This window comes from Hippichthys cyanospilos, chromosome 20 (assembly GCF_059441005.1).
Source record: "Hippichthys cyanospilos isolate Australia breed blue-spotted pipefish chromosome 20, RoL_Hcya_1.0, whole genome shotgun sequence".
NCBI classification, from domain to species: Eukaryota; Metazoa; Chordata; class Actinopteri; order Syngnathiformes; family Syngnathidae; genus Hippichthys; species Hippichthys cyanospilos.
Genome location: NC_142388.1, coordinates 2,036,141 through 2,058,139, shown reverse-complemented (window position 1 = coordinate 2,058,139; position 21,999 = coordinate 2,036,141). Strand labels below are relative to the sequence as shown.

Below are 21,999 nucleotides of genomic sequence, written 5' to 3'. Positions count from 1 at the left end.
ATAGTGTTAGATAAAATACTAACAAGAACCCATGATATCAATTTTAAAAATATATAATTTTGTCAGAACATTTGCATGTGTATTTAAGAGGGCGTGGCCAGCAATTGACGTCAGAATTCCGGATCCTACTGGCTATTTACACGAGGTGAGTTCAGGGTAGCATTCCTCCTGCTCCTTTTGTTTTCGTTTTGTATACTGAATTTAACTTTATCCTGTTCAAGAAATAGCTAAATCGCAACAACTTTACTTGATAGGAGGTGTTGAAGAACTTTTTTTCATAAGGCCAATGCCCTTTCCGATATTTGGCTGAATAAAATCCTGATAACCAATTGTATATAGTATATATATATATATATATATATTATTTTTTTTTTTAATGAAATAATTTGTGATTGCTTACTAAGGTGAAATAATGAATTACATTAATAGTTGTATTTACCTTCACAACAGCATCAAAAAGTCTCCAAAAATCATCCCAGGTCACGTTTTTTAATAATCGTTTTCAACAATATCAATTACAAAGGGATGACTAGTATTTTATTTAATTTTGCATGATACAAAAACATTCTCCGACCCTACAGAGACATGATATCCATGGTAGTAACCGTTGTCTCTTTATCTATTACATGATACATAACTGACAGCAAAACCCCAATATCACCTAAAAATGAGAAAGGTTATGGGGTAATGTTGCATATTTCAACAAGATGAGGTATATCATAGGAGTGGGGCAAAAAAAAAGCAGGCTTTTTACAACCGAACTGGTGCTTATGTCATTCAAATCCAGCAAAGTCTTGTTAATCAAAGCAGCTTTCTTTTCCTCTGAGGGGGTCCCTTTAAAAAAAAAAAAAAAAAAAACTAACACTGGTCCCAAAATAATTGACGTCAGGAATGGCTAAAAAGGAGAGAAGCTTCATGTTAAAAAAAAAACAAAAACAAAAATTGATTAACAAGAGTGGCTTATCTACTTACTGCCTCCAATAGATGGCGCCAGTCTATCGTCCAAGTACGGTGGCCAGCAAGGCCATTCGGATGTACATGCCGTTCTCCGCCTGGCGGAAGTAGGCGGCCCGCGGATCAGTGTCCACTTCGGCGCTGAAACCAAAACTAAATCAACAAATTTGTCCCTTGATGCATTCTGTGTTGAGCTGCTTTTCATTTACTTTATGAGACTCTATTAATCTGACACCCATGTCACTCACCAGGTTAGGCCCCGCCTTTTAAAGCCATACACACTCAAAAGTAAAAAAAAAAAAAAAAAAACTACAGTAAAACGTAAAGATGGCAAGCCCAAGTGGATAAAACATTAAAGAGACCGCATGCGTGTAACTGAATTGAAAATAGTTATTTCGATCAAATTACTTGAATAATCGATGGAATAATTTGATTCTAAAAAAAAAATAAAAATAATCAAGAGTCAACGTGACTGTTTTGGAATGGAACCTGATTTCGTTGACTCGGGGCATTGGGTGCATGACCACCATCTTCTTCTTGGCTGCGGTCATGATGTGAGGGCTGAGAATGAACTGGCCGAAACACTGCATAGGGAAGAAAAATGATCAATGAAAACATGGCAACTATTTTTCTCTTTTGAATTGATTTGTTGGATAAAAGTGTCCTCTTACAGCTTTGTACTCCTCTTGGGACGCAAACCTCTCCTTCTGAATCCTGGTCATGTAGAGGACGTCGGTCTCAGGCAGAGCTTCCTCGATGCTCTCAAACTCCTCCTGCGGATGACATCATCGTTCCCTTGGGTCAACTGTTGGACCAGATACTCAGATACTTCAGGGCTAAAGTGATCAAACTCTTTAGGTTACTTTGGATTAAAAGTACTGTGAACGGTGTCCGCTATTCATTTTTCAATCTTCTATCATAAAGTTTGTTAACGTACTTGTCGTTTCCCATGAAAGGAAATTCTGTTATAAGGAAAGATTGGAAACGCAAATAAGATTCCTTAGGAGAGAATACTAACTGTTTATTCAAATGTACCTGTTTTATGCCCTTGGAGGCCACAAAGTCAACAATCTCCGCCGGCATGTGGAGGTTCTTCGGGGCCACGTAGCGCAGCGTGATGCGGTACTGAGTCAGCAGCTTGGCCAGCGAGTGGACAGTGCGGCCGTGTTTCAGATCTCCGACCATGGTGATCTGGTTGAGAAGAAAAAGGCAAAGATCTGTGAGGTATTTTTATTCATTTTTTCAAAATGTCGTCTTTATGGCAGGCAGTCGAAGCGTGCCTCACCGTCATGCCGTTAACCGTGCCCAGCTCCTCCCGGATGGTGAAGACGTCCAGGAGAGCTTGGGTGGGGTGCTCGCCCACACCGTCGCCTGCGTTGATCACCGGCTTGCGGCAGTGGCGGGATGCGCTCTGATGACGCCGCACCAACAACATATTCAAATACCAAATGTTTACGAGTCAAAACAATGAAAAACCATCAGCGTAAAAGTGGTAACAGGATGATGTAATCGCATCTACAAGATTAGAAAAAGCAGGGATGCTCAATTTTTTTTTTTAAGCCTTTTAGGACAGAAGTGCAATGAAATACAAATTCAATCTATTCAATTTTAGTAAAAGAGCCAAAAGTTGTCAGAAGGCTGGTCAATACTTCAAAATAAACTGCACCATGACAAGTCTTGTATGCCACAAACGGCCTTAGCATGCTTTTATTTTGAAGTTCACCCCAGAAGCATGGTCGTGATAACTGTCAACTTGATCATCTTAGCCTCTCAGAAAGAGAGAAGCTCCCGATTGTTCTTTTTTTCCGCTGGGATGTCACATTTTATTTTAAAGTTAAATAAGACATGTCATCAAGCCCAGAGACATTTTATTTTTTTGATCTGAGATCAATAACGATTGATTTATAACCCCCATATTGTATGTACTTAAAACACAACAGTTGATTGCAACGCCCAAGCTTCAGCTCACAGACCCCACTTTGAGATGTACCTCCACAGCGCCGGGCTTTGGGTGCCTGAGTACCAGAACGTCGGCGTAGCAGCTCATGGTCTGCACCGAGTCGGCCAGGGACTCGCCCTTCTGCGCGGACGATGTGGTCTCGCAAAAGTGGACCACGGAGCCGCCTAGACGCTGCATGGCCGCCGCGAAGGAGCTGCTGGTGCGGGTGCTCACCTCGTAGAACATGGAGGCCATCACTTTGCCCTGCAGAGTGGGTCACGACAAGACATACATAGACAGGAAATTTGACGTCGAAACGTTGTGATTTCGGCACAGCTTATCTTTGTTGAAAGCCTCCTCTGAAATCCTACTTTTTACACCTACAGAAAGTGGTTGGAACGTAAAGCTCATTTACTGTACTTACCTTGAGTATGTCAAGGCTGCGCTCCTTCTGAACCATCAAACGCAACGTGTGTGCGATGTTGAACAGGTGAGACATCTGTAATGGACACGAAATGTCCAAAATGTTCTTGTAAAGTACCACATGTCTCCAAAGTGCCTTGGGTCAGTTTTGTTACCTGTTCTTTGCTGAACTGTTTGACGGACAGGATGTGCTGGCCCACCAAGGGGTGGAGCAGAGGAGACATGTGGGCATGGGGCAGCTGACCAGTAGGGGGTTGGCCCGGTACAGGCTGGGGGGACAATAGCCGGGACAGCGGAGGGGGGTGGTTGTAGCTTTCGACCACACCCGAGGGCGGCAGCATCACCATCTCTGCGTATTTATGGAATTTAGAAATACAAACATCCCTCGTGTTGAATATCATTAACATTTTTGGGGGGGGGGGGGGGGGTTACCCCATTTAAACATCCTCCTGAGACCATCCCTATTCATTTGTGTCCATTTTGTCTCAGCGAGACAGCAAATGACATAACTGATGTAAACCAAAATCAAATATTCGCTACAGTGGACACAAATCAATAGGCTGGCTCTCTATTTGCTTTTTTCAATTTCCTCCTGAGACCATGCCGATTCATTTGTGGCCACTGTTGTGTCCATTTTGTCGCTACAGGACAGCGAAGTTCACTGCATCCCGCCCAAAAGGAGACATAACTGGAAAGAACAGGATACCCGCGAACGAGGACACAAAGACTTAGTGAGGTAGCGCCAATGAGTCAAAAGCTGGAGACCAAAAACAAATGTCCAATACAGTGGACACAAATCAATCAATCTTCATCTCAGGAGCATCGTATATAATGCAGGGGTGTCCGAACATTTTCATCTGTCTGAGCCGCAGATAGGAAAATAGAAAGATGTAAGAACCACGGGTATGTGCCACGGGCCACTGAAATGTGGACGGCAGGCCACAAACGGCCCCCGGGCCCTAGTTTGGACACGCCTGATATGTTTATCTGAATTTATATTTTTTTTTGGTCAATTTTACAGTAATCTTCAACCTTAAAAAAAAACATAGGAAATGGAGACAAAAAATAAATACATTGCAATTAACTTTATTTGGTCATACCTGGCGGCATTCCCGGGTCGGACAAGCGGTGGACGCGAGCGGGCATCATGTAGCGAGACTCACCGGCCGAACGTCGAGGGCTGGCGGCTCGTGTTCGCACCAGACCGTCGCGGGGAGGGGTCGGGCGAGGACGCTCGGGGGTCTAAAGCGGAAAATCATCATCTCGCATCAGTGTACACTCAATTCCGAACATTCCGTTCCGGATTCCTCGTCACCATTGGACTTTCGGGGGAAAGGACGGACGCCACCGGCCAGGTCTTCACATCTTCGCCGTAACCCGGTGGCACCAGCACCTGACAAAATCAATAAATATTGAGCCAGCAGATTTTGCGGAGCCCTTGGGATTGGGGAGCGATCGATGCACAGATGTTCACCTGGCCATCGATGTAGGCCACCTCTCCTCGCAGGACCACGCGGCGAACTTTCCCTTTCACCTTCATGCCTTGGAACGGCGTCCACTTGGACTTGGTGAACTGCATGGCCTGAGGAATCACCCACTCTTGCTCCAGGTCCACCTAGTGTCCATTGTTAAAAAAAAAAATATTGCCACCAGTGTGCATGTGTGTGTATAGATATATATTTGTGTATTAAGACTGCCCCTAACCATGAATAAACAAAGCATTGTGAGTGGGTACCTCCACATAAGTGTTTTCCTGCAGGGGCAGGTTAAAGATGCGGCGCGGGTTGTCGTGAAGACGACGGATGATGTCGTCCAAAGTCAGACGACCGTCGCTGACGGCGGTGAGCAGCAGCGGCAGCATCGTCTCCAGGCCCGGATAGCCCGGGGGAGGATTGGCGTTGTTTTTCTCCTCCACTGAGTGAGGGGCTTAAAGAAAATAAATACCCGTAAATAAGCATAATAAAACAGTCTTTTGTTTAACTGTTGTCATAATATTGATTTTTTTAAGGAGTCCTTACCGTGGTCAGTGGCAAAGCAATCGATAATGTCCAGATTGTCCCATAGCGCCTCCATGTCCTCTCGGGATCCAAGCATGGGTCGCACCTGCGCTCGCCCTACACCGATCTGTGCAGTGTTGTCATCGCACAGGAACAGGTGATGGGGCGCCACCTCGCATGTCACCTGGATGCCCTTCTGCTTGGCGGCCCGGATGATCAGGATCTGAAAAAGTCAAGAAATAAATGCTATCCATCATTTCACAAGGTTTCCTTATTATTAATACACCTGCAGAAGCACTCGGCGACGAAATTTCAATTAACAGGCTCGAACCGTCCAAGAAACATAGAAACACAATGACCGATAGAGCGAGACAGGACGGGAGCATCTTTACTTCCTGATAGGTGCCCAAGAAAAACATGAGGGATGGGAAGGAAGAAAAAAACAGACTCAGGCCATGTCCCTAACAGGGGTCATAGTATAAGTCTGAAAAAAACTCAGAACATGCTACATAGATGTACATCCCCAAAATTAAGGGACCAGCATCTGTGAATGTGTGAATGGCAATGTCCTTCAGCAGATCGCATATCGTCCAAATGCCATGGAGACAGCCTTGTCCGTATCAGTCCAGGGGGAAAAGTCCAGATAACAGATGTTTAGGGAACAGGCCCACAAACAGTAAGGCCAACCTTGAGTTTTTAAGATGTCATTCTCAGTAGGGCTCCAAGAAGCCGGATTAGAAATCAGTTCTTTGAGGCAACCACTTTACACAAGGACTCTAAAACCGCATCCAATTTGAGTTTGATCTCACTCGAGTCTGAGTGTTGATCACTCGCCTGACACCTTCAAAGAAGACCAACAGCTTGTTTTCTAACCCTGCCATGCCCGTCTGGGAAATCCTGCGATAAATCAGGAGCCCACCAATAAATAAATAATAATAAATAATGTAGATATGATCCACATCCTCTTCGGACAAGCTTGATCTTCAATTTACGTTATTCCAGGAATCCATGGTGTCCCAGAGGGGCAAAAAGACTCCCTTCGACCTGCCCCCACCTCCATCAAGCGCCAAACATTTTATCACTCAGAACTTTTCAAAAATGTTTGTAGCTTTTGTACCCTTGCATACTTAAGTTCTTCTGCTTCTTTGCCCATGAAAAGAACATCTTACCTCCTCCTTCTTGGCCACGTGGCAGATGTGCACCGGGCGCTGATAGAGCTGGGCCACCATCAAGATGGCGGCCACTGTCTGCTTCTCGGCGTGAGCCACGATGGGAAGATGCTTGGGCCACTTCTCAAAGTGCTTCAAGAAGAAAGTTGCAAATGAAAATATATCGCAACAGTCAATCGCGTGGTTCACCGCCGGCGCGGCGCATACCTCCATCCACAACGAGACGTTGTCCATCTTGAGGATGGTATAGGTGTCGTTCAGGTACATCTTCAGGCCCACGGCCTGATTGGCGACGGACGGCAGGGTGGCGGCGTTGTCCGAGGCGGCGCCCAAGTACAGGGCGTAGTCACAGCGGCAGCCGGCTTTAGCGAGCTGTGACAGCATTCAAATCTTCATTTTCAAGTTGGAAGGTGTTTCGCTTTGCAACATCTGCCCGTACCTTCTGCGCCAGGGCCAGAGAGGTGGCGTCGATGATGGCGGGGGAAGTGTTGGGCATGGCGCACACCATGGTCACGCCGCCCGCCAGGGCGGCCGCCGTGCCCGAGGAGAAGTCCTCTTTGTGTGTGCCGCCGGGCTCACGCAAATGGACGTGGACGTCGATAAGACCTGCGAGACGAAACAAAGCCCACAATCGTGACTTGCGGAAAATCATGTGTATATTTTAACAAAATACTATATTACAACATACAACACAACACCAAGTGACATTTTAAGTATTACAAAACAGTCATATGTTTTGTCCATAATCATAAATTTATTGTTGTAAGGGTTGAGGCAGTTGGTTAAAAAAAATAAATGGAAACTACATTTGTAGAGAGAGCTCAAGGCACTTTTTTCCACAACTTCAGAAGATAGCTCATGTAATATAAATGATTTTAAGCGGAAAGATTGTGCCAGTAGCCAATGCACGTTCATATAAAACTTTTCACAAATAACTAAGCAAAATGTTGCGTCATGTTCCAATTAATTTGCTCTTCATTTGGAAAGGAAAAAATGTACTGTACCTGTGACTGAATTCAATTTTATCAAAACATAAAACGAAAGCACACGAAGTTTTGCAAAGGAGTCATTATGACTTATCATTTTCCAAGTGATTTGCTCTTCATTTGAAAGAAAATTGCACTGTTCCTGTAATTGAATGACAAAGCAATAAATTTGATTGGCTGATCCCCATTAAAATCTCATGTACCCCAATTTGAGAACTGCTGTATTAATGGACCCAAAAATAAGTTTATTCATTTGATTTATTTTTTTATTAATCAGCCAATTTATCAGTGATTGAAATATTACTCTGCTAAAATCGGAATGGAGATCTGCCTCAAAAATCTCTATCAGTCATTCCCTGACGTGTTCATTTTCTACATTTTTACAAGCGTGGATATTTGAAATCAAATGTAATATTTTCCACATTCGCATAAGAAACCACGACTCACCAGGTAGGCGGACCAGCGTCTGTGACGTCATGCTGTCGATGTGAGTCTTGACGGGCGGGCTTCGACCAATCTGACGGAGAGCCTGCAAACAACCGTAACGATTTCAATTTTAAAGGACCGCAGTATCTCTCTGCCTACACTAACGTGCATACCTGAACAAAGAGTTTGGTGCACTTGATGTCGATAATGAGCGGCACCGAATAATCAATGGCCATCCGTCGGGTGCGGTAGCCCTTGGTAACGAAGGAAGAGAGGCGCCGCCCCCCGCTGTTCCTCATGGAGAGGTTCACCACCAGGTCAAAGTGGTTCTCCTCCAGGTAGTTCATGATGCTGCGCTGCTTCTCCTTGGTGGGGCACTCGCTGTCGTCTTCCTCGAAGGGCCAGTCCACAGCCGTCACCTAGCAAAACGGAATGCGCAAAGCTAATGCGTATAAAACCCCAGACAAAAACATCAACATTTTATATACACATAAAAAATAGTAACAAAATAGCATAGTAATTGCTACTTATATTTAATATAGGCTAAAAAACATCATAAATACAAAATATATAAACTTGCCTTGACGCCATGTTCCGTGTAGAAATCAGCGGTACCCAGACTGGCGTAGAGGTCGTAACCCAGCGCTTCCAAAGTCTGAACTGTGGGTAGTAGCTCGCTCTTATTCTGCAAACAGCCACAACCTCCATAACATCTCACGGGTGACAGAACAGTTAAAATGACGGCGCGTTCAAGTCTGATGGGAGGTCGTAAATTAAAGCTTTAAAAAATTTACCGTAAAATAAAAAAATACTGAGGACCCAAATGAAATTTGTTTTGTTAGGCTGTAGTTTACTTCAAAAAGGAATCAAGTACCTTGTAGCTGCCAATGGAGAGCAAAATGTTCTTCTTGGGAATCTTGAAGCCGGTTGAAAGCATGGCTTTGAGATAAGCCTCGTATCGGTTTTCACCGAAACACGCCACCTCTCCCGTACTGGTCATCTCCACGCCGAGTACCACGTCTGCGCCCGCTAGCCGGGAGAAGGAAAACTGAGGAACCTGAGAGGAACATGCGCATGCACTTGACGTCAACAGGTGAAGAAGTAGAACAACAACAAAACAATAAAAGCGGGAGTAAAAGCGTACCTTGACGCCCACAATGCCCTTTCCTTTCATCAGGCCCACTGGCTCCACCTCTTCACCCATGATGACCTGCGTGGCCAGGGCGACCAGGTCCACGTCCAGCGTCTTGGATACGAAAGGGAAGGAGCGCGAGACGCGAACGTTGCACTCGATCACCTTCAGCTGGTCGTCCTGGTAACACAAACACCTTCAATCAATTTAATGATGTCACGATAACCAGAGATGGACCGAATCTTTTTTTTTTTTGTGGGGGCGGCTGGGCTAATACCGATTAATAATAGTGTAGGAGGCTGATAACCTATATTTATAGCCAATATTGATTTTCAGAAAATGGAGTCACAAGAATCGGGAATCGTATTGTGGACCCAAAAATCATGATCAAAAAGAATTGTGACTCCAGCTCTAAATTTTCAATGGATTCGTTTTGAGACATCATATTTTTTTTAAAGAAACGTCTTGATGCCGATATCAAAATTCAAAACATTGGTGCTGATAATCGCTAAATAACATAATAAAAGAGGAAAATATTCAAAGCTTGAAAAAAGATGGTTTCAGACCAGAAAGGGGAAGGTGTTCCTCCCTCAAAATGAAAATAATAAACCCCAGCAATTCCAAGAGTGCCTTGTAAAATCTCGTCACCTTTGCAATGAGCTGCAGATTGAAGGGTCCCGTGACTTGCAGTTCTTGCCCGATGGCGTGAACGATCATCTTGATCCTTTCAATTGTCTTCTGGTTGAGATCCTGAGGGGGCGTCATCAACGTGGCGTCACCCGAGTGGACGCCGGCGTTCTCCACATGTTCTGACACGGCGAAGGCCATGACCACGCCGTCGCACGCCACCGCGTCCACGTCTATTTCCTTTTGGGGCAGCCATTTTTTTTTTAAACAGGCACCTCCAAAAAGACTATTGGTTTGTTGAGAACTTCTTTTTTTTTTTTGGTCTCACCTTGGCCTCTTGTATGAACTTAGAGATGACAACAGGATGCTCCTTGGACACAGCCACGGCGTTGCTCAGGTACTTCTCCAGGTCGCTGTCGCTGTACGCCACGTTCATGGCGGCGCCGCTCAGCACGTAGGACGGCCGAACCAGGCACGGGTAGCCCACCGTGGCACAAAAACCGATCGCTGACTGCAGAGACATGCAGAGATTTGTATTTCAGCTAGGACAGAAACACCCTCGGCAGTTATGCCGTAATTTCCGCACTATAAGGCGCACCTACAATGAATGGGTCATTTTAAAACTATTTTTATATATAGGGTGCACCGCATTATAAGGCACATAGAACAGAAGCCAAAGTAGTGGCTGGGGTTTCGTTGCGCATCCGCTAGATATAGTTGCGCTAAAGGGAACGTCAACAAAAGTGATGCCAGTCAAACTTTATGAACTCATTCACTGCCAATAACGGCTATAGACGTCAAGGAGGGTGAGGGTTAGGCATTGTGTCCTATTGTGCGGAAAATACGTCGGATGAAAAATGTGAGTGACCTCAGTATCGGAGAGTTCCTTCCACCTGGGCTGGCTGATGCCGATGGTGTCCAGCATCCGGGAGAACTTGAACCTGTTCTCGGCCGAGTCGATGAACTCCGGCGAGGTTCCCAGGATGCGGCACTGCTGGCGGTGCAGCGCCATAGCAATGTTGTTGGGCAGTTGGCCCCCCATGGACAGGATCACGCCCTCCGGGTTTTCCATCTCGTAGATATCCATCACCACCTGAGGACACAAACGCAAACGGGAGATTGTTGACGCTCAAAAAGGATCGTTAGGGCTGTGGCTAACAATTATTTTATCGATCGATTCGTCTGTTCCTTATTCAATATGATTTTAAACAAAAAAGAATTTGTTCATTTTTTTAATGATTTGCTTGTTGGTTTGCTTTGTAATGTCAGAAACTCTGCAAAAATGTTGATGTCCATTTTCCAATTTAAAAGCAGTTATTTGTATCAGAATTACGATTCTCTCTCAATTTTGTGACTGTAGACCAAATAGGGTCAGTCGCACAACATTTTGGTTGGCAGCATTTTAACATTTATTTCAAAATTCCTTTAAACTCAGAATTCTCACATTCAAGTCAATGATTTTCTTTATTTGTAAGAATAAAGTCAAAATAATCAGTCTGAATTCTGACTTTAAAGTGAGAAATCTGAAATAAACATCTTTTGAGACAGAAGTCAGAAATTCTGTAAACAGTTACAATTTTCACTTTAAAGTTTGAATTTCGACATTAGGCAACATAATTCTGAATTTCCGAAGGTAAAATTCTCACCGAAGTCAGAATTCTTAACTAAAAATTCTGACTCGAGAATTCTCACTTTAAAGATGGACCATAAATCCAGAACTTGGAGAAAAGTGAGATCCCTGCAAACCTTTTTTCTTTCTTTTTTATCAGCCCTATTCCTTTACTGTGTGATTATGCTTCACCATGTGACCATGTTCTCATATTTGGACGAGTCTTAAACAAAACGGTACCTCAAAAGAGATTTCATCAAAGTAGAGACGGTCGCACATGTCGTAATCCGTGCTGACCGTCTCGGGGTTGTAGTTGACCATGATGGTCTTGTAGCCCATCTGGGGAAAGAAAAAAAACACAAAAAACCAAAAACAGTAGATAAACGGCTCAATCAAACGGCCTGGATGGACTATTAGGGTTGTCGGCGGCGTTTGACGATGGCACCTTCCGGAGCTCCGTGATGCAGCCCACCGCGCACCAGTCGAATTCCACGCTGCTCCCGATGCGGTAGACGCCCGATCCGATCACCATGACGTGCAGGTCGCTGAAGCTCAGGTCGTGCTCGGCGGCGTTGTAGGTGAGGTACAAGTAGTTGGTGAAGGCCGGCCACTCGGCCGCCACCGTGTCGATCTGCTTGACCGCGGGGAGGATGGACCAATCGCGCCGCAGCTTTCTCACCGCCAGCTCCGTGCTGACGGCGGAAGGAGCGGAGGCATTGTTGGAAGGCGGGATTAGTTCTTTTTGCCCACCGAAACAAATAATAATGCAGGACGGCTCACCTCTGTACAGCCTGCGCGATCTGCTTGTCCGAGAAGCCCAGCTGCTTAGCCTTGCGCAACACCTCCGGCGGCATGAGGCTCTCGACCTGCACGGTAGAGTCCACTGGAGTAAATACCAACCGGGACTCATGGTCCGGTATCTCCGTCCCACCTGGTTGTACATCCCCAGCAGTCGTTTGTGGTCGGCGATGTTCTTCATCTTGTGCAAGAACCAGCGGTCGATCTTGGTCAGCTCGTACAGTTGGTCCACCGTGTAGCCGGCGTGGAAGGCGGCGGCCAGAACGAAGATGCGCTTGTCGGTTGGCGTCTGGAGCTCCTGTGGTGGAAAGCCAAAAGCCTTTATGTCAGGTTCAGTCAACCCAGAACATTTCATAAACAAAACAAAAGGAAGGAAGACAAGAGATTGACTCTTTTTACTCGCGAGGAGAACGGACATCCCAAATCTGCAACCGGTCTGATACACGTACAGTCCAGCCCTCTTTTATTCATTTGAGTTGGGCCGAGTTACAAAGCGATTGCGGCCCTGAAGGTTTAGAGGAGACATATGGCAGCAACGTAAAAAATTCGCTTGTGATAATGGGGGATGTACAGTAGGTGCTAGTGCATTCAATCACTGCTATCTTCTTTCCCAGGAACATAACAGACTCCATACCGTTCTTGCCTTTCCTGCTTTTTTCTTACAGCTGCAGGAGACATTTTGTCTCATCAAACAACTTCAAGAGAAAATATCCATGTCTATTAGTATAAATATTACAAAAAACAAATACAGGATAACCTATATATATACAATTATTACAACACTTTAGCCCTTTTTTTTCCTCCAAACCTTCACGGATGATGTGGAAGATGAGTCAAAATGCTCTAAACAGCCAGGCAATAAGAGAAACTCTGTTTTTAAACCAGATGTCTGTCCATCAAAATGAATCTTTGACCTCTATAGGCGTCATTGGCAGTCAATGATTTAATGAGTCGCTCACTTGTTCAGACACTGGCTTGATGGTATGATCAAATCCGACGCAATTCTCGTCCACCATCCTCAGAGCTTTCTGGAAGGCTTCCTCGAAGCTGCGGCCTATAGCCATCACCTCACCTGGAAAATAAATGTGTTAGGACTGACCGCATCATAGCATATCAAATGCTTTAAAATACGCAAAGAAAAAGAAAACTGAAATTATCCGTAAATGGTCAAAGAATAACTTAAAAACACACTCTTCCATGATTGGTCCCCTACTAAGCCAACTGTCTCTTACCAACACTTTTCATGGAGCTTCCGATCTTTGTGGAGACCCTCAGGAACTTGCTCAGATCCCAGCGAGGAACCTTGACCACGCAATAGTCCAGACTGGGCTCAAAGTTGGCCGTGGTCGAGTTGGTCACAGAATTCCTGCACAAAAAACAAAAATTGTGTGAAATAGGCCTCATTTCAGACACGCAATCATCATCTTACTTGAGTTGCGGAAGCGGAATCCCCAGGCCGAGTTTCGCCGCTACGTATGCCAGAGGGTAACCCGTTGCCTTGCTGGCCAGGGCGGAGCTCCGCGACAGGCGGGCGTTCACCTCGATGATGTAATACTGGGAAAGAGGTTCAAAAGAAAGAAGCTTTCAAACACACCCTAAAAAAAGTTGGGTCAAAGTGAACCCATATGAGAGAAAAAGGAACTGATACTTTTTTAGTTACTTAGTCTTATAGATGTTTATTTTGTTTTTTTACTTTATTTGTTTATTACAAAATCGAAATAAACCAATCCATTTCATCGATTTACCTGGTCCGATTCCGGATTAAGCGCATACTGGATGTTGCACTCTCCAACGATGCCAAGATGGCGGATGACCTTGATCGCGGTGTTCCTAAGCATGTTGTACTCGTGATCGTTGAGCGTTTGACTAGGTGCCACGACGATTGATTCTCCGGTGTGAATACCCAGGGGGTCAATATTCTCCATGTTACACACCTGGAGATGATGAAATGAACGGTTATTTTTTCGAGAAGGAAAACGTCATGGTAAAAAAATCATTAGCAATGTGAAATGGACTCACAGTGACGCAGTTGTCATAGGCGTCGCGCACCACCTCGTACTCGATCTCCTTCCAGCCCTTCAGGGACTTGTCCACCAGTACCTGGGACGTGTGCGCGAAGGCCGACGTGACCAGCGAGGTCAGCTCCTCGCGGCTGTTGGCGAAACCCGAGCCCAGGCCGCCCAGCGCGAAGGCTGAGCGCACCAGCACGGGGTAGCCCAAGCGCTCTGCGGCAGCCACCGCCTGACGACATCGCAACAAGCCAACATTGACCATTTGCAAAGATTCCATTGGGTCATTGGTTCTCAAATGGAGGAACGTGAAGGCGCTTCATGAGATTTTAACAGTTTCTGAAGTTGTCAACAAATGTAATGCTTTTTAATGCCAGGATAAAGAGTTCTTTTCAAATTAAAAGCAAATTAATTGGAACATGAAGCCCCTTATTGCTACACGGTGTTTTAGTGAATCCTTAGCAAAACATCGTATGCCTTTATTATCTTAAGGTTAATACAGTTCCACACTATCATTGCAACTATCTCACAGATGAGCAATAAATAAATCAGATCATGGAGTACATGAGCTATTATTTGGAGTTGCTGGATAAAATACGTTAGGAGATTAGGCGTGACTCATTAATTGGCCGGTTGATTAAATTGGCTGATTATGCCCCTTCAAATATCGGCCAACAACGGCCAAATGGGTGATGTTCGCCAAATTTTTTTGGCGCTGATGTCATTACACTGTATATATTATAAACATATTTATTGTTGACCCCAACTATTCACACAGAGTATGTACCAGGCTGGCCCGTGAATATGAAAATCTACATGACACCTATTAATGCGTATTGGGAGGAAAAAATGCATTTATTTAATTTTTTTTAATGAATCTGCCAATTAACCTGTCATTTTTTTTTATTCTGACAAAAAATAGAGCTTCAGCCTAAAAAAAAAATCAATTTTGGAAAGGCCCTAAGTTTAAGCCTTGTAAGTCTTGTCACCTGCTCGACGGAGAGAGCGGCTTCGCTGGGCGCAACGTGCTCGTTGATCTCCTCCATCTTCTCCACAAAGATCTTCCTGTCCTCCGTCATCTCGATGGAGGCCACCGGGGTGCCCAGAACCTTGACGTCGTACTTCTCCAGCACGCCCAGCTTGGTCAGCTCCACGCCGCAGTTGAGCGCCGTCTGCCCTCCGAACGTCAGCAGGACGCCGTCCGGACGCTCGTTTTTAATGACCTTGGAGTGAACAACGCTGTCAGTGCACTGCCCCCATTATCCATTCTTATTTTTGTGTGAAAGGAAAATGATGACTGTAACTACAGTTCTATGAGTCCCTGCCCTCTGGCGGCTAGCAAGGATCAGGTGGAACTTGTTTTTAAATTTGTTTAGCTAATTTTGTTTGCCGTATTTTCCGCACTATGAGGCGCGACTTCAATGAATGGCCCACTTTCAAATTGTTTACATATATAGGTCACGCCGCATTATAAGGCGCATAGAATAGAAGCCACAATAGTGGCTAAAGTTGTGTTATGCATCCACTAGATGGAGCTGCACTACAGGGTTTTTACACAATAAAAGAATCAGGTCAGTCAAACTTTTCCAACAGAAATGAAAAATAAAGATGATTTGTGAAAAAAAAAACAACTTTCGACTACATTAAGACTGTTTAGATCAATGCCATGACAAAGTGAGAGTTTAAAAGAATATAATTATGATTCAGTTACATAATAAACCTTGGAATATATTGTTTTGTTAATTTAAAAAGTTTCTCGATTGATTTTATAAAACCGCGCTTTCTTTTACCGGTAGAAAAACTCGCAGTTTTTGCACCTTGTCCCCATATTAATTGCATCAAAATTGGAGCATGATTACAAATCATTTACATTTTTGCAACAGGGTGTTATAAAATTTTTAACTGTAAAAACTACATTTGTGACAGAAATGCAGAGGTGAAAATTGAAGAATTTACATGAAGTTATTTTATTTTTCTTCCCCCCAAAACGAAAACCTTCAGTTTATGCAATGTATAAGGTGCGACAGATTATAATGCGCACTGTCGGCTTTCAAGAAAATCGAAGGCTTTTAGGTGTGCCATATAGTGTGGAAAATACAGTATATTTCTCACAAGGGTAAAGGATTTTTGAGGGCAAAAACATGTGATTTTATTGGAAATAATCACATACCTGGGTGACATATTCCGGCGTAATGGGCAGGAAGTACACCTTGTCTGCTAAACCCTTGGAGGTTTGGACTGTGGCGATGTTAGGGTTGATCAGAACTGTCTGGATGTTCTCCTCCTTCAGTGCCTTAATAGCCTGAAAAAAAAAGACAATTTAGTGTAAAGAAAGATTGTATCTGTTAAAATGCTTGTAATAGGAAAAAAAACCCATCGGAAATCAAAATGGCGCCAGCTCGGTGCGAAAGGGGAATTACCCACCTGAGAGCCCGAGTAGTCAAACTCGCCGGCCTGGCCGATGGAAAGCCCTCCGGAGCCCAGGATGAGGACCTTCCTCGGTCGGGAAATTTCTTCCGGCTTGGGGGAACCCGGATAGGTCAGATGATCCATCAGACGCTGCTTGACTACGGGAAGAAAATGGAGAGGCGCATAAAAACAAACAATGGAGGAAATTCAACCATCCCCATCCTAATTGAAAGCAGTTTTGTCGCATTTTGCAAACTTGTGTGATCTCGTTATGGAAAAAAAAAAATCCTAAAAGTGCTATCTTTAGGCCCAAAACAACATCAACTCATTATGATTTTTTTTTTCCTTTAGTATCCGCGACAAGTCAAGAAATACACAATCAGGTAAGAGTGAGCCAGCAAGTAAAAAGCGAAAATCAAACACTTTGTAAGTTCGAGAATAGGAACAAAACTGACATGTTGAATGAAAGTAAAAAGCAAAATACCAAAAATAGAGTTAATATTATATGGCTTCTATAGCTGTCAGTGAATTCCATTAAAAAGGGATTTTTGGCATCTATATGGCACCGAACAAACGAAGAATATCTTACCAGATTTGCCCGGTTTGCCCTCCTTGTGGTCTCTGACAGTGTCGAGGAATACATCAAACAATCTGACCAGATCCGTCGGGCCGGCCGTATGCTCGGGATGGAACTGGACGCTAAAGGCGGAAAGCAATATTTCAAGTTGGCGTTGGGGAAGGAGTGAGGAAAGTGGTTAGCCATTTGTCTGGCCGTACCTGAAGAAGGGCCGCGTGTTGTGCACTACGCCCTCGTTGGTGCGGTCGTTGGCGTTTGTGAAGAGGACGTCCCAGTCGCCCGGCAGCGTGTCGGGGTCCACGGCGAAGCCGTGGTTCTGACTGGTGATGAAGCAGCGCTCGGTGCCCTTGTGGAGGCAGGGCTGGTTGTGGCCGCGGTTGCCGTACCTGCCATGCCAAAAAAAAATATTCAACCTCTAAGACGCGGCTTTTCACTTGTGATCATAACTATTGCAGGTTTTACTTGCTATTTTTCTTTATGTTTTCCCACCATTTAGGTCATACCAGACAAACAAGCATTGAGACTATTTGAATTTGAAGTTTTTTCCGTGACGATGCAAATACCATAATCCGGCCCACGAGCCATATGTTGCCCACCGCTCGTCCGTCACCGTTTTCCCAGCAGGACATGTTGCGGGTTATCATACTACCGCCGCTTGTTGGTAACCTTGGGCATCTCTGATAAAGCATCCGTTGCCTTCGGAAGGGCTTCGGTTCACTTTGTTTGTTCTTCCTTCATTAAAAACACCCGCGCTCAGCTGCTGAGAACGCCGACAAGATGCGATTCACATCGGGGCCGAGCGAAACGGGTCACTGAGTTCTTATAAAATCCTTTATCGTTTCATATTATGAGAATGTATGAAGATGGAACTTGATGCTTCTTAAATGTGTACTATATAAAGCACTTATAAGTTAATGTTGTAGCAATGTTAAGTGATAGATGTAGAGCACACTACAACATGATCATTAACTGCTCTGGTTGTATCTAAATCAAGTTTGGCGAGCTCTAGTGGTTAAATTTGGAACTGAAATTTTACCATTAAATACCATTACTCCAGATACACAATTAGTCAGGTTATCTTTACAACACTTGACAAGTACAATATGCGACAAAATTAATTGCGCCAGATTAAAATTATGATGGAATTTTACAATTGAATAGCTACAACCCTAATACGACTCATGATTTTAACCCCTGGGTTTCCGGGAATTTTTCACTAGCCTGGCCTTATTATCACCCAACTTGGGCTAACTTTGAAAGGGTCATAATATCATCAAATATAACTATATATTTACTTCCAACCCCTCAAAATGTTCAGTGGCATGAATCTTATCCATACATACATAAATGCTTTTTATTTGGGGGGGCTACATCCACTTATGCACAAAAATTGTAAAAATGCGATAATAGCAAAAGTAACGACACCGTACATGTATATATTTAGGAAATTGAATTAGGAATATTTATTATGTCATAATTAGAATATTGTGACTTTAGAAAACTTTTGCAGGATTGCAGTCCAGGCTAAGCCAATCATCGAAGTCATTAAAAGGCTCACAGATGCTATAAGTTGGCTGTGAGTGCCCTCTGGTGGGTTTTGGGGTACCAACACAAAGACTTCTATTACGCCCCATTCGCGAAACACCGTTGAAAGCATTAATGCAAAAATGTATTCGAGCCCTTCTCAATCCAGCAAATCACTGACTTCATTTTGTAGGTCTTTGCTCCGATGACCAAGGAAAGCAGCTGGTGTCCCAGGCAGATGCCAAAAACCGGTTTGGGCTGATCCACGCAGACGACCTTCCGCAGGCTGTCGATGGTAGCCTGGCAGAGAAGCGGATCGCCGGGACCGTTGCTGATGAACAGACCGTCAAATTCTGGAAAAACAAAGGAAAAAAACCCAAAACCATTAGAGATCAAAAACGACTGACGGTGAGCCTCCATGGCACTTAAGATTTTGACCTGAGCTGTCCAGCGGGTGGTCCCAGGGCACAACGGTGACGCGGGCCCCTCGCTCGGCCAGGCAGCGGATTTGATTGTATTTGATGCCGCAGTCCACCACGGTGATGCGCACACTTCCACTGGGGTTGAACAACCGCGGCTCCTGGACACAAAAGCAAACCACTTTTTTCGGGTGTTTTTTAGTTATAAAAATCAAATATGTAAAGTAAATATAATCAAATCTGATAATCAACTAAAAGTCTTGAACAAGAATATCTCCTACGCAACCCTACCAGACAAAACAGAGCATTATCCTTAATAGTGTTGATTGCACATGAATTATACACAAAAACTCGCCATTTTTATCCATCGCAAGGAGCAGCCATTTTACCACTCGCGGGCGACTGAAAATGACATCACAGTCCCTCAGGGCAAAAAAACAATTTGAGGCTGACTTCCCCTTTAATACTTAAAGGGACAATGTGTAAGATTTAGACCCTTTTCCATTACGGACAGCAGAAGGTGCGGCATTTACTATCGTCCGAAGCTATAACAGACATGGCAGCCTCCGCTTGAGTACCACCCCCCATCTAATATCATTTAACCATAACTAAACCTACAACTACATTGAAAACATACACATTTATTTGCAGGTTTTTGAAATTTGTAAGCATTTAATTGATTCCTTTTTAATGAAAAACTGCCTAAATCTTACACACTGTCCCTTTAAAGCCACAAAAAAATCCTAAACATAAGCCAATTATATGAATAAAAGTCGAGAAGGAAGAAAAGCTTTCCGACCCACATCAGACATTTCTAACGAACCTTACCTTCATGGACACCTCCTGGACCAAGTTCCTCTTGTCGGGATTGTCAAAGGGAACGCTGTCCTCGGGGGTCCCCTCCAAAAGCAGCTTCCCCAACATGGTCCCCTTCTCGCGAATCTTTTTGGTCAGGCAGCGGGTGTCCACGCCTATATCAGGACACAAGAGGCTCAAAGCGTGTCTTCTCGGGACTAACTTCAATCTGAGACCTTCCTACCTTGTAGACCGGGAACGCCGTGCTCCTGGAGCCACCGGTCCAGGGACTTGACTGAACTCCAGTGACTCGGACTCTCCGACAGCTCCCCGATGATGAGGGCGGCGGCGTGGATCTTTGAGGACTCGAACCACTGAAGGGAGACAACGCAACGTCGGAATTATTGTAGCTTTCAAATATGTGTTCAATAAATTATCAATATAATACCACAGAACCTTGCTCAAGCCGAAGGCGCCCTCCCGGTCAGATGGCACGCCGTAGTTGCCCACCAAGGGGTAGGTGAGCGTAAGGAGCTGGCAGCGGTACGACGGGTCGGTCAGGGCCTCGGGGTAACCTACCATACCGGTCTGGAACACTGTCGTGGAAAATAACAACATTTTGCTTTGGATGGCTGAAGCGCTTGATTCAAACTCATTCTGTACCAAAAATGTGGTAACGTGTCCTTTTAAGTTACTACTTTCATCACAAAGACGTAGTTATACGGTTTTGCTTTGTTTTTTTGTTATTGCATGCTGTAATGTGCGTGTAGTGCACTTATTTCTTTTTGCAATAGGACTGTGCTTCTCAGCCGTTAAAAATAAAAATAAACAGGATGATCAAATCGAATAAAACATTCTTAACCTCGATCCTTTCTCCCCTGATTTCAAGCAGCCGAAAATGTCATGATCTGGCCCGATATCTGATCAAGTGATCAGGATTTTCACTCCCTACATATTAATGTGAAAGCCAAAGGTCAACTTGTCACAATAAGTTCATCTTCTCCTATTTATTATCAGTAAAGGAAAAATGAAAGAAACTTGGCAATGTTCTGCTGCTAATGAACAGAAAAGGGTGTATAAAAACTTTTTCCTGATAAATGACGGCGGTCTAATCTTTCTTTTGATCGTTGAAAAAAATATCGTGTGCCTTCAAAGATCAGTAAAAAAAAAATCATCTACATTAACTGTAGGGAGTTTTATTTTGAAAAATGGCTGGTTGAATAAATTAAGGATCTAATCTCGAATACTAAAATATAAACATAAATCTCGTTTAATATTGAGTTTCTCGAGACAATCTGTCTGAATGATTAAATGCACAACACAAAAAACAGCTGTGCTTCCATTTCAGTAACAATCAAAAGTGATGCATAATAATGTCTTTTATCGTGTTTTGAAATTGTGTCGCAATGGAGTGACTTTCTTCAAGTATGCCTCAAATTCTGGCGCTTGCACATGTAGCGCATTAAACAAATACAAATTTGAAAAGTAGAACAATTATGAGACGTGTTCCAACAAGTCAACAAACAGGTTGATCGGGACACCTTGCCGTATTCGGATAAACAGCTAAGCAAACAAAATATCGTGGAAAAACAGGAATCTTGTTAAAAAAACAAAACAACTGAGGTTCGATGTGACGTACCAACTTCGCCGGAGACGGACACTTTAGCACCGAAAAGGCTGCCCGTAAACCTGGTCCCGTCCTCCAGGATCAGGCTCGCCGTGGTTGTGGAGGTCTTCTCGGACATCTTGGTTCCACTTCCCAGTCGTGTCTACTTACTGGCGGCCACGAAAACGACCCGGCGGTTTTCCACGAGAAACTGCCTAAAAGTGGGAGAAAAACCCGCAGAGAGTCGTCTTCGGTTGATGTTATCCGGAAAATGGTGGCTGCTCAAAGGGGTTCCGAGAGGCGGCGAACGATGCACGCGGTGTTCGGTTTGAGTTTTCCCGGTTTGCGAGGGGGAAGGGGAACCTGAGGATGCCCAAAAAGTAACACGTGTGCGGCCGACACCGATGAGGTGCTTGGCCCGCGGTTCGAGTCGTTCGAACAGCGAAGTTGAACTTGGCATTTCCGGTGTGGATTTTCAGCTAAAGAGCAAAGTGTGACCTGTTTTACTGACCGCTGAAGCGGGAAACGATTACTTCTTTTGAATTCAGAAGTGCTCTTCAATAAAAATTCATTATTGTTTTGCAATAATACCCTCCACGC

At 44.3% G+C, this 21,999-nt stretch overlaps 1 protein-coding gene and 1 long non-coding RNA gene across 3 annotated transcripts; one reads left to right on the top strand and one right to left on the bottom strand.

Moving 5' to 3' along the window:
- The first annotated feature begins 59 nt into the window (after positions 1-59).
- On the top strand, positions 60-5,248 carry LOC148406915 (uncharacterized). Its single transcript, XR_015863799.1, has 6 exons — positions 60-145; positions 1,628-1,795; positions 2,009-2,178; positions 2,264-3,164; positions 3,280-3,383; positions 3,964-5,248. It is a non-coding gene; the product is annotated as an uncharacterized LOC148406915 (long non-coding RNA).
- cad (carbamoyl-phosphate synthetase 2, aspartate transcarbamylase, and dihydroorotase) lies at positions 474-21,783 on the bottom strand. Of its 2 annotated transcripts, none has more exons than XM_088403314.1 (45): positions 21,433-21,783; positions 20,250-20,389; positions 20,038-20,167; positions 19,827-19,969; positions 19,018-19,159; positions 18,761-18,932; positions 17,256-17,441; positions 17,068-17,177; positions 16,494-16,636; positions 16,240-16,371; positions 15,059-15,292; positions 14,080-14,301; positions 13,806-13,994; positions 13,490-13,614; positions 13,293-13,426; positions 13,020-13,132; positions 12,194-12,358; positions 12,043-12,128; positions 11,708-11,954; positions 11,503-11,601; positions 10,522-10,746; positions 9,982-10,164; positions 9,675-9,893; positions 9,039-9,206; positions 8,769-8,951; positions 8,475-8,579; positions 8,068-8,313; positions 7,916-7,997; positions 6,922-7,088; positions 6,690-6,854; positions 6,483-6,614; positions 5,335-5,536; positions 5,052-5,242; positions 4,791-4,931; positions 4,632-4,709; positions 4,417-4,558; positions 3,472-3,665; positions 3,318-3,392; positions 2,945-3,157; positions 2,240-2,365; positions 1,990-2,145; positions 1,626-1,727; positions 1,444-1,538; positions 973-1,095; positions 474-895 (listed from the first exon to the last, which is right to left on the bottom strand). In XM_088403314.1, exons 1-44 carry the CDS (start codon positions 21,536-21,538, stop codon positions 996-998), a joined length of 6,708 nt encoding a protein of 2,235 aa, XP_088259440.1. In that variant the 5' UTR covers positions 21,539-21,783; the 3' UTR covers positions 474-895; positions 973-995. The 2 variants fall into 2 exon arrangements, with proteins under 2 accessions (XP_088259440.1, XP_088259441.1); XM_088403315.1 differs by having other exon boundaries at positions 4,480-4,558.
- Positions 21,784-21,999: the final 216 nt, after the last annotated feature.

What these genes read in the sequence shown, in the direction of transcription:
- cad (XM_088403314.1), bottom strand. Translation starts at nt 21,538, where the DNA reads ATGTCCGAGAAGACCTCCACAACCACGGCGAGCCTGATCCTGGAGGAC. An exon ending in TCCAGGAGGTGTCCATGAAG is followed by an intron (nt 19,160 to 19,826) that starts GTAAGGTTCGTT and finishes TTTTGTGTCCAG; the next exon opens with GAGCCGCGGTTGTTCAACCC. An exon ending in TCTCCATTGGCAGCTACAAG is followed by an intron (nt 8,580 to 8,768) that starts GTACTTGATTCC and finishes GGCTGTTTGCAG; the next exon opens with AATAAGAGCGAGCTACTACC.